Source organism: Physcomitrium patens, chromosome 21 (genome assembly GCF_059467195.1).
Source record: "Physcomitrium patens ecotype Gransden chromosome 21, ASM5946719v1, whole genome shotgun sequence".
In the NCBI taxonomy this organism is placed as follows: Eukaryota; Viridiplantae; Streptophyta; class Bryopsida; order Funariales; family Funariaceae; genus Physcomitrium; species Physcomitrium patens.
In genome coordinates, this window is record NC_143430.1 from 14,081,258 (window position 1) to 14,093,853 (window position 12,596).

General features: G+C 38.8%; 2 protein-coding genes across 2 annotated transcripts; one reads left to right on the top strand and one right to left on the bottom strand.

The window, feature by feature from the left end:
* Positions 1–1,484: 1,484 nt before the first annotated feature.
* LOC112274402 (putative aldo-keto reductase 2) lies at positions 1,485–3,523 on the top strand. The gene is made up of 4 exons (XM_024503865.3): positions 1,485–1,783; positions 1,975–2,175; positions 2,406–2,578; positions 2,773–3,523. The coding sequence occupies exons 1-4, from the start codon at positions 1,568–1,570 to the stop codon at positions 3,206–3,208; spliced, it is 1,026 nt and encodes a 341-aa protein (XP_024359633.1). The 5' UTR covers positions 1,485–1,567; the 3' UTR covers positions 3,209–3,523.
* A 4,610-nt stretch (positions 3,524–8,133) lies between these two features.
* Positions 8,134–12,329, bottom strand: LOC112273981 (nucleobase-ascorbate transporter 2). The gene is made up of 13 exons (XM_024503100.3): positions 11,856–12,329; positions 11,508–11,608; positions 11,056–11,241; positions 10,831–10,931; positions 10,611–10,686; positions 10,438–10,497; positions 10,106–10,290; positions 9,902–9,998; positions 9,610–9,755; positions 9,421–9,512; positions 9,065–9,142; positions 8,749–8,909; positions 8,134–8,634 (listed from the first exon to the last, which is right to left on the bottom strand). The coding sequence occupies exons 1-13, from the start codon at positions 11,968–11,970 to the stop codon at positions 8,422–8,424; spliced, it is 1,611 nt and encodes a 536-aa protein (XP_024358868.1). The 5' UTR covers positions 11,971–12,329; the 3' UTR covers positions 8,134–8,421.
* Positions 12,330–12,596: the final 267 nt, after the last annotated feature.

The window sequence follows — 12,596 nt, forward strand, 5'->3', positions numbered from 1 at the left end:
AGAGTGCTTAATAAGTAAAGATAGATACAATTTTATAGAAAAAAACCAACAAAATCCAAGTTATACATTATATAAGACAACTTGAGTTTAACACAAAGAGACAAAGAAGTCTTTTGATTGGCCATGAAGCAAGGAATGTGGGGAATATGGAGAACACAGGAACTAGGAAACCAAGGAACATGGGCACGATGAACAAGAGCATGTATAAACAAGGAAATGGATGAATATCCCAGAGATTGCAGTGCCTAATGGCAAGGGTTTCCACTATTATACACATCAAAAAATAACAGGTATATCTTAAGAAATGTTTATTATCTTTTGATACCTGAGAAAGGTTGCACAGACGTGGCCACTCTCTTGTTCTGTTGCATAAGCCACACTATAATGTGCATGTTATGGTAGGTGAGTTAGGTGCAAAATATTTTTGGTTTCATACAGATAGTTTAAAATACAGTGAGTTAAATGTGATCCACAAAATTCCCTATGAAGTCAAGAACGACACCTCAAACAACAATATTTGTTTATCAATGTATGTTTCCGTTCATACATGTTTAAGTAGAACTTAGCTCCAGTAGAAGTAGTTGTAGCAAAGCTCAATTAAACTAAACACATCTCATTCACAGATGAAGCCCAAGTCTAAAAACTCCTGCGTAATCATCATCCAGGTAGAGTGAGTTCTTCATTCCAGCTGGGAAAGCAGTTTCATTCTGAAACCAAACACTTCTCAAATTGTTTTCAGTTGTTCTCTGAGAAAATCACATTTCTTAACCTTGCCGCACCTATATAGATTTTGTATATATCCTATATTGATGACAGCTTAAAACTAATAAAATAAAATATTACCATCTGTATTCATTAAACATATTTCAATGGTAGAACTGCGTAAAGATGAATTGCAAACAAGTGAGTCAAGAATGTATGTAACAGCAACAAAAATAATTTTGCACAGCTAATTTGAGTGGCCCAACATGAAAGCACCTGTAAAAGAATGACAATCTTATTCCACACGCAACTAAGAAACATGCACGAATATAAGGCATGTATTCAAGATGATGAATGATGAAAAGGTCGTGCAATCCACGGAGAGTAACACATACAAAGAATAAAAATAAAATATCACACAATCTCTTGATAACTAATGCGTTGGCAAATTAAGCCCGGCCATGAACCCTAAATCTTGCACAGAGGCGCCGTTGCTGGAAAAAGACATTATCCTCAAAAGCAATCTTGGCTAGTTTATAGGGAAACACATATACATTGGCGATGACAAGGAAAATATTTGTTCGCCACATTTAGTATGTTAAGACCATCCGCAGGCATCGAAGGAATTGAACCTCACCGAAGCTCCCTACGAGGCTTCGTGGTTGACACCCCTAGATCTCTATGCAAAAGTGCGATTGTGGTGACACGTGGTTGTTGATTTTATTAACCTTGGCCGACTTTATATCTGCAACAGTGCACAATAGAAGCTCATCGAACTGTGCTGAAACTGTGGAGAGGGTTGCGCAGACTTTGCATTGAGGATCCAGTTAGCAGTGGTGTTGTTATCGAGTCGGTGGTCGAAGTCATGGCGTCCCAAGTGCCTCGTGTGAAGTTGGGGTCTCAGGGTCTGGAAGTGTCGCAGCAGGGACTGGGGTGCATGGGCATGAGCCAGTTCTACGGGCCTCCAGCACCGGAGCAGGACATGATCGACTTGATTCACCACGCTGTCGAAAGAGGGGTCACGTTTTTGGACACTGCGGATATGTATGGACCTCATACTAATGAGATGCTTGTGGGCAAGGTGGGTGTCTCAGCTTTCGAATCCGAGTGCATTCATTCAGGTTTCATGTCGCATCGTTCAGTTTGAACAAACCGAAATTTGCATTTTAGCTGAACAGTTGGGTTGAAGGATGATCCATCAGTTGTTCACCTTTGGCTGCGACAAAGGCGAAGATATGGATTGATGGTTTGATGTGGATTGATGTGGTGCAGGCAATCAAGGGCATTCGGGACAAAGTGCAGATCGCTACGAAGTTCGCCAACTACATCGACGAGAATGGAAATTACAGCATAAGAGGTGACCCTGAGTACGTGCGAGAAGCATGTGAAGGAAGCTTGAAGAGGCTGGGAGTGGACTGCATCGATCTCTACTACCAGCATCGTGTCGACACCAAAGTTCCGATCGAGATAACGGTTAGTACGCCGGTTGCTCTTGCGATCCTGCTGATTGGTCGAACGAACATGGCAGCTGACGAGCTTGGTAGATGGGTCATTATGGAACTATGTAATAATCAGAATCCTCATGAAGAAGCAACTAAAGATTGGGCGCATGTCGAACGATGGTAGTGGAGAGATGAGCATGTGTATCTGGAAAACGGGATACGTGCTTGAGGTTGAACTCAGAGTGTTGGGTTATGGCGCAGGTAGGGGCGATGGCGGAGCTGGTGAAGGAGGGAAAGGTGAAGTATCTGGGGCTGTCGGAGGCGTCAGCGTCCGAAATTAGGCGTGCACATGCGGTGCATCCCATCACTGCGGTGCAGATGGAATGGTCACTGTGGGCTCGTGATATCGAGGAAGATATTGTTCCCACTTGCAGGTGACGGGCATCTGTGGGAATTGCCCTGATTTGAGCGCAAGAGTGGTGACCGCTGAGAGAATGTTAGGCATGGTCGCACCATCTCGGTCCGCACATGGACAGTCCACGGATGTTCGGAAAACGCTGCAAAGTGAGTGAGTGGGGTTTGGGATTCAGCTGTGTGTCTCACGATGGGCGATGTGGTGCGTGTGCAGGGAGTTGGGAATCTCAATTGTGTCATATAGTCCTCTGGGTCGTGGCTTTTTCGCGGGGTTTAAAGCACAGGAAGCCAAAGAAAATGATTTCCGGTCCTATCACGTGAGATTTACGGGAGAGAACCTGGAGAAGAACGAGAGACTGCGACAACGAGTGGTGGAGATAGCGGAGAAGAAGAACTGTTCGATTAACCAGCTCGCTCTGGCATGGGTTCATCACAAAGGCAAGGACGTGGTACCCATACCCGGTACGACGAAAAGGAAGAACCTGGATTCCAACATCGATTCATTGCAAGTATCATTGACAGACGAGGAGATCGCAGAGCTGGAAGCAGCGGTGCCCCAGGAGGACATTGCAGGAGACCGATACAACCCAGAACATGCGCACAACACATGGCGCAACGCGAGCACACCACCCCTGTCTTCATGGAAGTGAAGTTTTTGTTGTGAAGTAGGTCGGAAGAGTTTGATTATCGGTGAAGTCGAGTCTGTAGAAATTCGAGCAGTAGTGTGGTCGGCATCTGCGTACATGAAGCCGAATTTATAAGTTGTTGTACTGATGGTTTCGTGAATGTGGAGGGTCGGTTACGTGCTGCTCTGAGCAGATGAGACAACAATGTTCATACATTGCGAAGTGTATTATTCAGGAAGGTTCGTGAAGGAGGGGGAAGTGGCTGCAGAGTGATACTCAAATGTTACTGCTACCCCATTTTTGCAATTCTGTAATATGAACAATATCATATTCCTCATCTACGACATGTGTTGTGTCTGGCGTTTGAACATTTTCGTAGGAAATATGTTAATATTAATCAGATGGTTATGTTGTAACAACTATTTTTTATGAATGTAATCAGAATGTCCTTTTCTATGGACGTTTTATGAAATGTTATTGTTGAGTGAACATTCACATCTTTCAGATTGGGTTTCAACGTTGCTATCTGTGAAGTTCCTATTTGACATAATAAGATTGACTGCTATATTTTAAGATAAAATAATTTTTTATGTAGTGCATAACTCTATCTACCTTTGCAAACTTGTGTCGTTGTTTCTGTATTTGTCAATACTTAATTTAACATTATTAAGATGAACTTTCAACATTTTTGATGAAAAATTATCGGGAATGAAATGAAAATCTCCACAACAATACATTAAGATTTAAATTAAGATTTGAATTTAGTCTCAAAAAATGACTAATATCTTGTGGAACTGAACAAATGTATTAAAATCTCACAAAATACAAATGAAATTGGCGTTGCCAAACACTATCATTCTTCTCCTAGAAATTATATTTTAGACTCAAAATATTAATTTGATAATGTAATCATTTTGTGTATTATTTTTACAAAAACTAAATTCTAAATTTATTTGATTGTATCTACTTTTATTCATGATGATGATTATAGGATGAATTACAATAATGCATTGTAAAAGTATTTTTGATTGTTAACTCAAAGCATCATTTAATGAAGTGATCATTAAACTAAATAGTTTTAGCATATTGTGCTATTTTTGAAAATTCTTGAAAAACCACATATATATATATATATATATATATATATCATATGATAGAAAGTGATCTATTTTTGTCTTCTTTAGCACTAGATATTTTAATAAATTTAAAATTTATAAAAAAAATTATTTATTTAATGAATTTATTTTCTATTACCAAAAAAATGTAAAGAAATTCACAAATATTATATATATATATATATATATATATATTACTAATTCAAAAAAATTAATAATAAATTATTTTAGCATAAATATATTAAATCATTACAAAGTAAAGATGTAAAGATGTAAATTATTTCTAAGATTATTTAATTATCTTTTTAATAATTGTGTAACAAATTTATATTTAATAGATAGATAGATAGATAAATATTAAAATCAAAAATTTAAATTGACTCGTAAATTGTTTATCAATTGAAGTCTCTTTCTTTGCATATTGCATTTTAAAGACTTGGCACAACATGCACTTAGAATAAAATACCTCACTTGCAAATAATGTTATAGTTAATAGCTCTTTTTAATCCAACAACAAATGCAAATTGATTTGATTACATGTAACAAAGACATCACCTTTGTAGCATATCTTGCCAACATATTTGAATAAGAATTCCAACTTTAGAATGAAAACATTACTTTACATGGACTTAATATAAAATGGTTTAAGATGTTGAAATATAATAAATAAAGGATGTTGCTAATGACACTACATTTTTTGCTATGATCATCACAACTCGCTACCTACTTGGCATTTAAAATTTTGTTTTTTTCTTATTCCAACCAAAAAAAATTGTTCAATCAAATAATTTGAAATGTAATGAACAAATAAAATTTGATTGGTTTGAAAAATATTGAATAAATATAGCTTATGGCAAATGAGAGGTTGTAATGGTAGTAACAAAAACCATAGTGATATCAGCAATATCTTAAAGAAAAGTCTAATTTGGCACAATGGTTAATATTATCTTAAAAAGAATCTTATCAAATTGATCGTTGCAAGATTTAAAAACAAAAAAATTTCAAAGTTTTTACAATTTTTGAATAAATGATGAGAATCTTAGTATGATCAAAATCAAAATATTAGTAGAATATTATTCATGAATCTAAAAAAAATTAAATATTTTTAATTAAAAATCAATAAACAAAAAAAAAAAATTACAAACAATGAAAATATATCTACTAAAATTATATCAAAGAAAAATATAAATATGTAATTACATATATATTAGATGATTAAAATATTCTTATAAGACCTATCTTAAGATAATACAATAATGAAAAAAATACATAAATAAAGGATTAATTTTTTATAAATTATTTTGATTATTAAGTTATTAAAAAATATTAAATAATAAAACTCAATTTACAATCCAATTAAAATAATACTAATTAAGGTTTTAGTGCCAACTTATTTATGGAGTTATGTATATTTATGGAGTTATATACACTTGTCTTGTGTGTGATATCTTCAAAGATAATATTTTTAGGAACTAAATTAAAATTTACCTATTCTAAATAAAATCTTAAAAATCTTAAACTCATTCTAATAAAATCTTAAAAATTATTTTTGAGAGAGTCTCAATATCTAGAATTTAACTTCAAAAGGCCACAATAAAAAATAAATAATAAATAAAAACTTACAAAAATCTCTTGTAAGATGAAGGAATTGTGGTTTTAGAAGCCTTAGCATTTGGAGATAGTATAAATAAAGCAAGCACCACTAAATAAACCAAAATATTTTTCTATTACAAGTTTAAATGTTTAAACTTCCATCTTGATTCTAATAATTGAAAAATATTATAGGCCTTAAAAATATATACTTTTAACAAACTAAGAAATTATTTTACAAGACTTTTAATTTTTTTGTAAAAAAACATCTCATTAAGATAGATCTAATATAAGTTTTGGAAGATAATATTGCTCATGTAAGAAAAAACTATGCATTCTATCTCATTGCTTTCTTTAATGGCTTTTGGACTAAAACTCCTAAGTAAGGCTTCAACTAAGTTCAACTTCTCTACATCAATCTATTATTAAAAATAAAAAATATATATAAATATATATATATATATATATAATATATATATATATATATATATATATATATAATCTTTATTCTTCTCTATTAAATATATTAACTACAAAAAATAAAGGCTTGAAGTTTCATACTACTTTGAAACTTCAAATCCTAAATCCTATAGTACTTTAATTTGATTGTTTAGTAGCAGTATCAATAACAATCTTAAAAGAATGAAATAATTATTAATTTTTTTATTTATTTCTAATGAAACTTCTAAAAAAATCATAAACAATAATAAAATCATATGGTATCAATCATAATATATGAAGAATAAATATTAACCAATGATGCCAAATTACAAATAATATTTTTTTTTAAATTAAATATTGATACAAAAGCATGTAATACAAAAAGATACCATATAAGGAGTAGTACAAAAATTCAAAAATATTATCTCAATCTTGATATTTTTTGTTTATTTGTATTAATGTATAAGTATTGCATTCACATAAAGACTTGAAATTACAATTCTTTAAGATTTTGCAATGTCACCACCTTGTCACAAACCCAATTGTCCTTCATGGTGTGACCACACTACAACACACTATCTAACATGAACAAATGACCTTTTATGTACACCAAAGAAATATCATAACATACAATTTTTTTTCACTTATAATAAAGTTGATAAATAACTTTACCAAAACTATTTCTCCAAAACTTACATTATAGGGGGGTTCAAACATGGCACTTTTGCAAAACCAAATAATTGGGATTCAACACCTAATATTTCCATGATCACTCAAAATATGAAATCCAAAATATTGCCATTAAAGCCGAGGCATGATGTTAGGCAATGTGGTATGGAGTCAAAGAGGGAAACCACTAGGCAAACCACCAGGCCTTCTTTTGATATTTTGATTTCAGAATCACTCACCTAACAAGGTGGGTGATTTGGTGAAGTATCAAGTGATATTTTGAAATATCAGTGGATACTTCAAGATCTCATCATGTGTGAAATATCACCCAAAAAAGCCATGTTTGAACCCCCCATTGTGAAGTGGTTCTCAGCACTAAGTTGAGTGATACATGGGTGTTTAAACAGTGCCAATAATGTGAATTTTTACAGTGTACGGCAAAGCTTGATGCTGTTTACTCTTTCTGCAACGAACTCAATCCTTAATGACCTGTTCTGCAGAAGCAGCGTTATTAACATCAACCAATTTTGGATTTCGAGCTGACTTACAGTCCATTGTCAAAGTCTATGTCGATTAGTTTACACTGTTATTTGGAGGTTCCAGAATCTCGCCAAAAGAGCATTAGCAGTGGTGGCTGGCTGAGAAAACGGAATCGTACAGGTGCTGTCTTCGAATATGAGGACAGCCTCAAAATTAAAATAAGAATATTGAGCGAGTGGGGGCGGTATACATATGGCAACTAGCATGCTAGTTGCCAGGATATTTTAGACACGGACTGAAAGATACGGGACCGAATTGGAGCTTTTCGACTCCAGAGGAGGATTTGTTCGAACACCATCATGTGACAGATTTTGCAAGAATATTATTATACGTATATGTAACTGCTGCATTGAAACTGGATGTACTGATGGCAGGTTACAGGATCATGTTCACTGGCACTATTTGTTAGAAAACGGGCGTCGATGTGGAAGTATAAGGCAGGGTGGTGGAGACTAAGAAGAATAGGACTGTATGCGGTGTGAATGTTACAAATGGATTAGAGATGGAATTGGTAAATTGGTTCAGGGTACATATCCTGATAGACATGAAGGAGAAATCAACTTGCCCTGTCAAAAGCAGATAGAGATGGGTAGATACTGTGGGTATGTTGCAATCTCTTTATCAATTTGCGGAACAAAATGTTTTACAACGGCTTGCAATTGTCTACACTATTTCTGTCTGCATGTGTTTAAAATGAAACGATTTTGTCCGCAGTATATTGTTATGGTACTATGCTACACCGAGATGAGTTGTTCATCGATCGGCATCAAGGAAGATGCAGCGTTGTTACCCGGGTTTAAGTGGAATCGGAACGGTGGTGGAAAAAAGATTTGTGCAAAGAGGCACTGCAAAATTGGAAAAGAGCTTATTGCACGTAGATGATTATGACGGAGGGAAGAATTTGTGCAGTCCCATTGGGAGCCTGTAGAATTCTAGGTTTCTGGGATCATAGTTGAAGACTCGAAACTTCCGCATCCACAACATACCCCTGTCTTTCTTCGAAACATGCCTGGTTAGAGTATTGTCTAGAAACGCAGATACGATGAGTGCGACAATTATCGGCGCAGAGAAGAAACCGTTCACGATGTCGTTAAACTGATACATGGCATGGAACGGTGAGGTGAGTACCAAATATAACAGGATAAGTAGAGCGAGTACAAAGCGAGTATACAGTGAATTACATCTAAGAAATTTCTGTTTAGGACATACCCATCGAGCTCCAGTGTGGACAGGACCATGCCCAGCACGCACTGTAAATTCTCTGAAGTACTCTGGCACAGAGAGGCCAAGGAAGATGGAGACACCAATTATGAAGATATTACGAGTCATGTTCATGTTTGCAAACTGTAGTTGCGAGATCCCGGTTCCAACTGCAGTCAACAAATGCACGAACAGTGAATATCGCGTCACGCCATACGAAGAGTTCCGACAGAAGAGAATCCACCACTGGTGCATTGTGTGGCTTAATCTTCGCAAAAAGATGCCAAAGGAACTATGGTGCCTGTGAAGGGTGCATTTTACTTACCAACCGTACCAAAAGTGACACACAGAATGGCAGCAACTATCGGCTGGGGAATCGACGCAATGATACCTCCAAATTTACCTAGATACATAAGGAAGTTGAGTCAAAGTGTTTCTAGAAATCAAGAAGTAGCCAAATTGGGATAATTCTACATAGGGATATTCGACGCACGTTCACACTTGACCCCTGCAGAGCGAAATCAAGTGAAACATTTTCACTATGAACTCTAATCTGGGCGAGCAATCAATGCTTCCACAACCAAGGGAAGCATCGCATTTTCGGTTCAGATGAACATATACTTAATTGCATTAAGCATGCTCACTGGGTATACAATCCTAGTTTCGGATGATAGTGCTTACCGAAGAGTGCAAAGAAAATCATGAAAGCTGAAGATATTTGAATCACACGACGGCTTCCCACTCGTGTGAGTCCAATCAATCCGGCGTTTTCACTGCAAAGTCAGGGCAGGTTAGTTTCGATATGGCCACAGGATTGCAAAGTTTAGAAAATTAGCGAGACAGCGTTGACGAGGGTGCAAGAGCACATACGGAGCGACAGTTGCGCCAGTGAACGTGCCGAAAACACCATTAAGTAATACTCCGATCCCCTGCCATCCGATACCTCGACTGATCACATGAGGAGGTGGGGGAGTAGCTCCGGCTAGGCGCGAGATTGCATAGAATCCTCCAGTTGACTGCAAAAAGCCCACAATTCAACCGACAGCGGAAGGTGCACGATGGTCAAGAAACTGCGGACAAACACGTTCCTCGAGAGAAGTAAATTCTAAGTTACAGTAGTGTCAACAACCACAAACCATGTGGTATCAGGGGGAGTACTAACCTCGACAAGCGCTGCAAACGCTGCTATCATGATCGCAAACGCATTGCCAGCGTCAAAGGTAGGGGCTCCCCATTGGAGTGGATACGGCACACGAACCCTGTAGCAAAAGTAACGTTCATTCTACCGAGTTAATCACTAACCATCATCGAATGTGTGCAGAACGTGCGAAAATCGAGGGCATTTAAGTTTCATCGGAACGCTCACCATGGGGCGGCACTGACGAGGCCAGATCTGTCTGTGCGACAGTTGAGTTGCCCGAGGGTACTGGCATGGTCGTATGCGCCGGCAACAGTGAGGATGGCAGCATATGCCCATACTAGCGTAACGCCGACTATGATAGGAAAACGCTCAAAGAAGTGGACGTCTCTGTAGTGAAAGTGCTTAAGATACTGCAACAAAGTGAGCCCAATTCAATATAAACGAAGGGCTGGAGGGGTCGAATCCCTCTTGCTCAATCCAGGCATTGGAGGAATAGTAGAGCCATACCCAAATACGTGGAGTGAAGACATATCCAAGAATCCATTTAGTACACGTACCTGGGAAAACAGCAGGATAACGAGTAGAGCAGGTATTCCAACTTCTACACACTTAGCGACCTGCGTAGCACCGACGATCAATTCATGAACCAGCTTCATTGGGTTGAGTGCATTGGCCACCAAAAACATTCAGACGAAAATACATATTTGGAGGAGGTCAGCAGAAGTCATACCCCTGGAAAGCCACGTTCAAATAACCCGAGTCCTACAAGTGCAGTTACAGGGGCCACCACAATTGGGCTTGTGAATCTGCATAAGTTGCACTCGTGTGAGAGGGATTCATCTTGTGTATCTCACCTCAGTAAACGGAAATAGCTTGAAAGAGACCTACGTAATACCATTACAAAACAATGCTCACGTGAACTGGGTGAGATTTGGTGGGTGGCCTCTTACCGAGCGGCAATGCCCCACAGTCCACTAAAGCCAAGGATGATGTTTAAGGCCGAGCCCGCAATGTACGCACCTTGGACTTCTCTCATGGAACGAACAAACCTCTGCAAGTCAGTATCAGGGTTTAAGAAACTGCATACTTAACAGTACAAGAAGACGGAAGGTGAATGCTTAATCTCGATGAGCTAGAGTTGGCGGTGCATGCACATCGATGGGAGATTAGATTACTTCATGAGGGTCGTCGATGTAGGCGAGACTGGGAGACGTGATGATGGAGATGGTGGGCGCCAGGAAGTAAAACGAATTGCCCATGACAGCCGGGAGTCTGGTGCCTAGTGTCGTCTGGATGAATGTGTTGATACCGGAAACGAACAGCACTGTTTGAATGACTCTCACCAAGTCGTGAGTGTAAAACTGCGACATGTACATAAGATAACGTTGGTAATTCTCAAAACACAGTACCTTCTCACGATTAGTGCGAATTATTCCACTGTCTGCAGTGGCTGCCGCTAAAAACGTACTTCACTTGCCACAATTCTGAATTGGGACGCAATCTCGTGGTGCTGAGTCAACTTTCTTAATCGAGAGCCTGTGCAGTTAATGCAGGGCACCGAGAAAAGTCGTTAACGTGCAGTTCGAAATTACATTACATGCAGAGACGAGGAGGTGTCGGTACTCACTGGAGTCCCACCAGTGTCTGCTCGAAAGATAAGCAAAGGTATCAACACAGCAGTCCCGACCATCGTCAGGTAGTGTTGAAACGCAAGTACTATGGCCTCCGCTGCAAGTGAACAAACAATCCAGATAGCCGACTCGTTATCTTCAACACGGAGCACTATGGTCAAGCTCATTCGATATAGTGGAACCAGCATATTGCGCTTCTAACTGATTCGAAGGGCAATGGCAAAGTCTGTCATCGATATCTAGACCTGTACTGAATGGCATACAAAGCATCCACCCGCCACCGAAGTAAACGGTGTGGAATAATCACGATCAGCATAAGGTCAGGACATGGTGAAAATACTCACGCCATCGTGGATTGTCGTTGATGCAATAAGCTAAGCCAGGAAGCTGCTCAAGCGCATGGTGATTAAGATCCTCGCCGCCCTTACCCGCCGGGGCCACTGGCCCTCCCCCTGCCATACCTTAAAGCTCAGCTCCACCACCAGCTACTACAGCCGAAATGCTTCACTGCTCGCAATGATCTCCTACAGACGACACCAGCGTCAAGGCTTCACAATCCACCAGGTCTAAAAACACCAGCTTCGCAATCACCCCTGGAAACGAGCACAGCACCCGGATTGTTGTCTATGGCAAGACGCAACCCACGTCGCCGCGAAATTTCTAACTCCACCAGAGACCTCGCACGAGGTGGGCACTCTCACATACAAGCAACTCAACGAAAAGTAGCAGCACAAATTTAAGTATGCTTCTCGGCAGAAACCGCTCAACCACCTGTAGAGTGTTTCACACAGCGTGAAAATGAAGTAAGGGGAGAGCTCATTATAGGAAGGTGGGAGGGGCGCTGGGGGAGGAGAAATGCTGGCAAACCGGACCGAGGTCAAACGGTCTTGTGAGAAGGACCGCTCTGGTGGCGGCTATGGTTAATTAGTCACTGCGACGGCCTCTTCATTGCTACTGGCTAATTCAGCCCCGCCACTAATTTCGCTTGAAGTGCTCCCCTCTCCCTGCAATGCTGAGCCAGCTTCAAACTCAAATTTTATGCCACGCGTACCTATAATTGGTCCTTTTCCTCCCCCTAAATATAG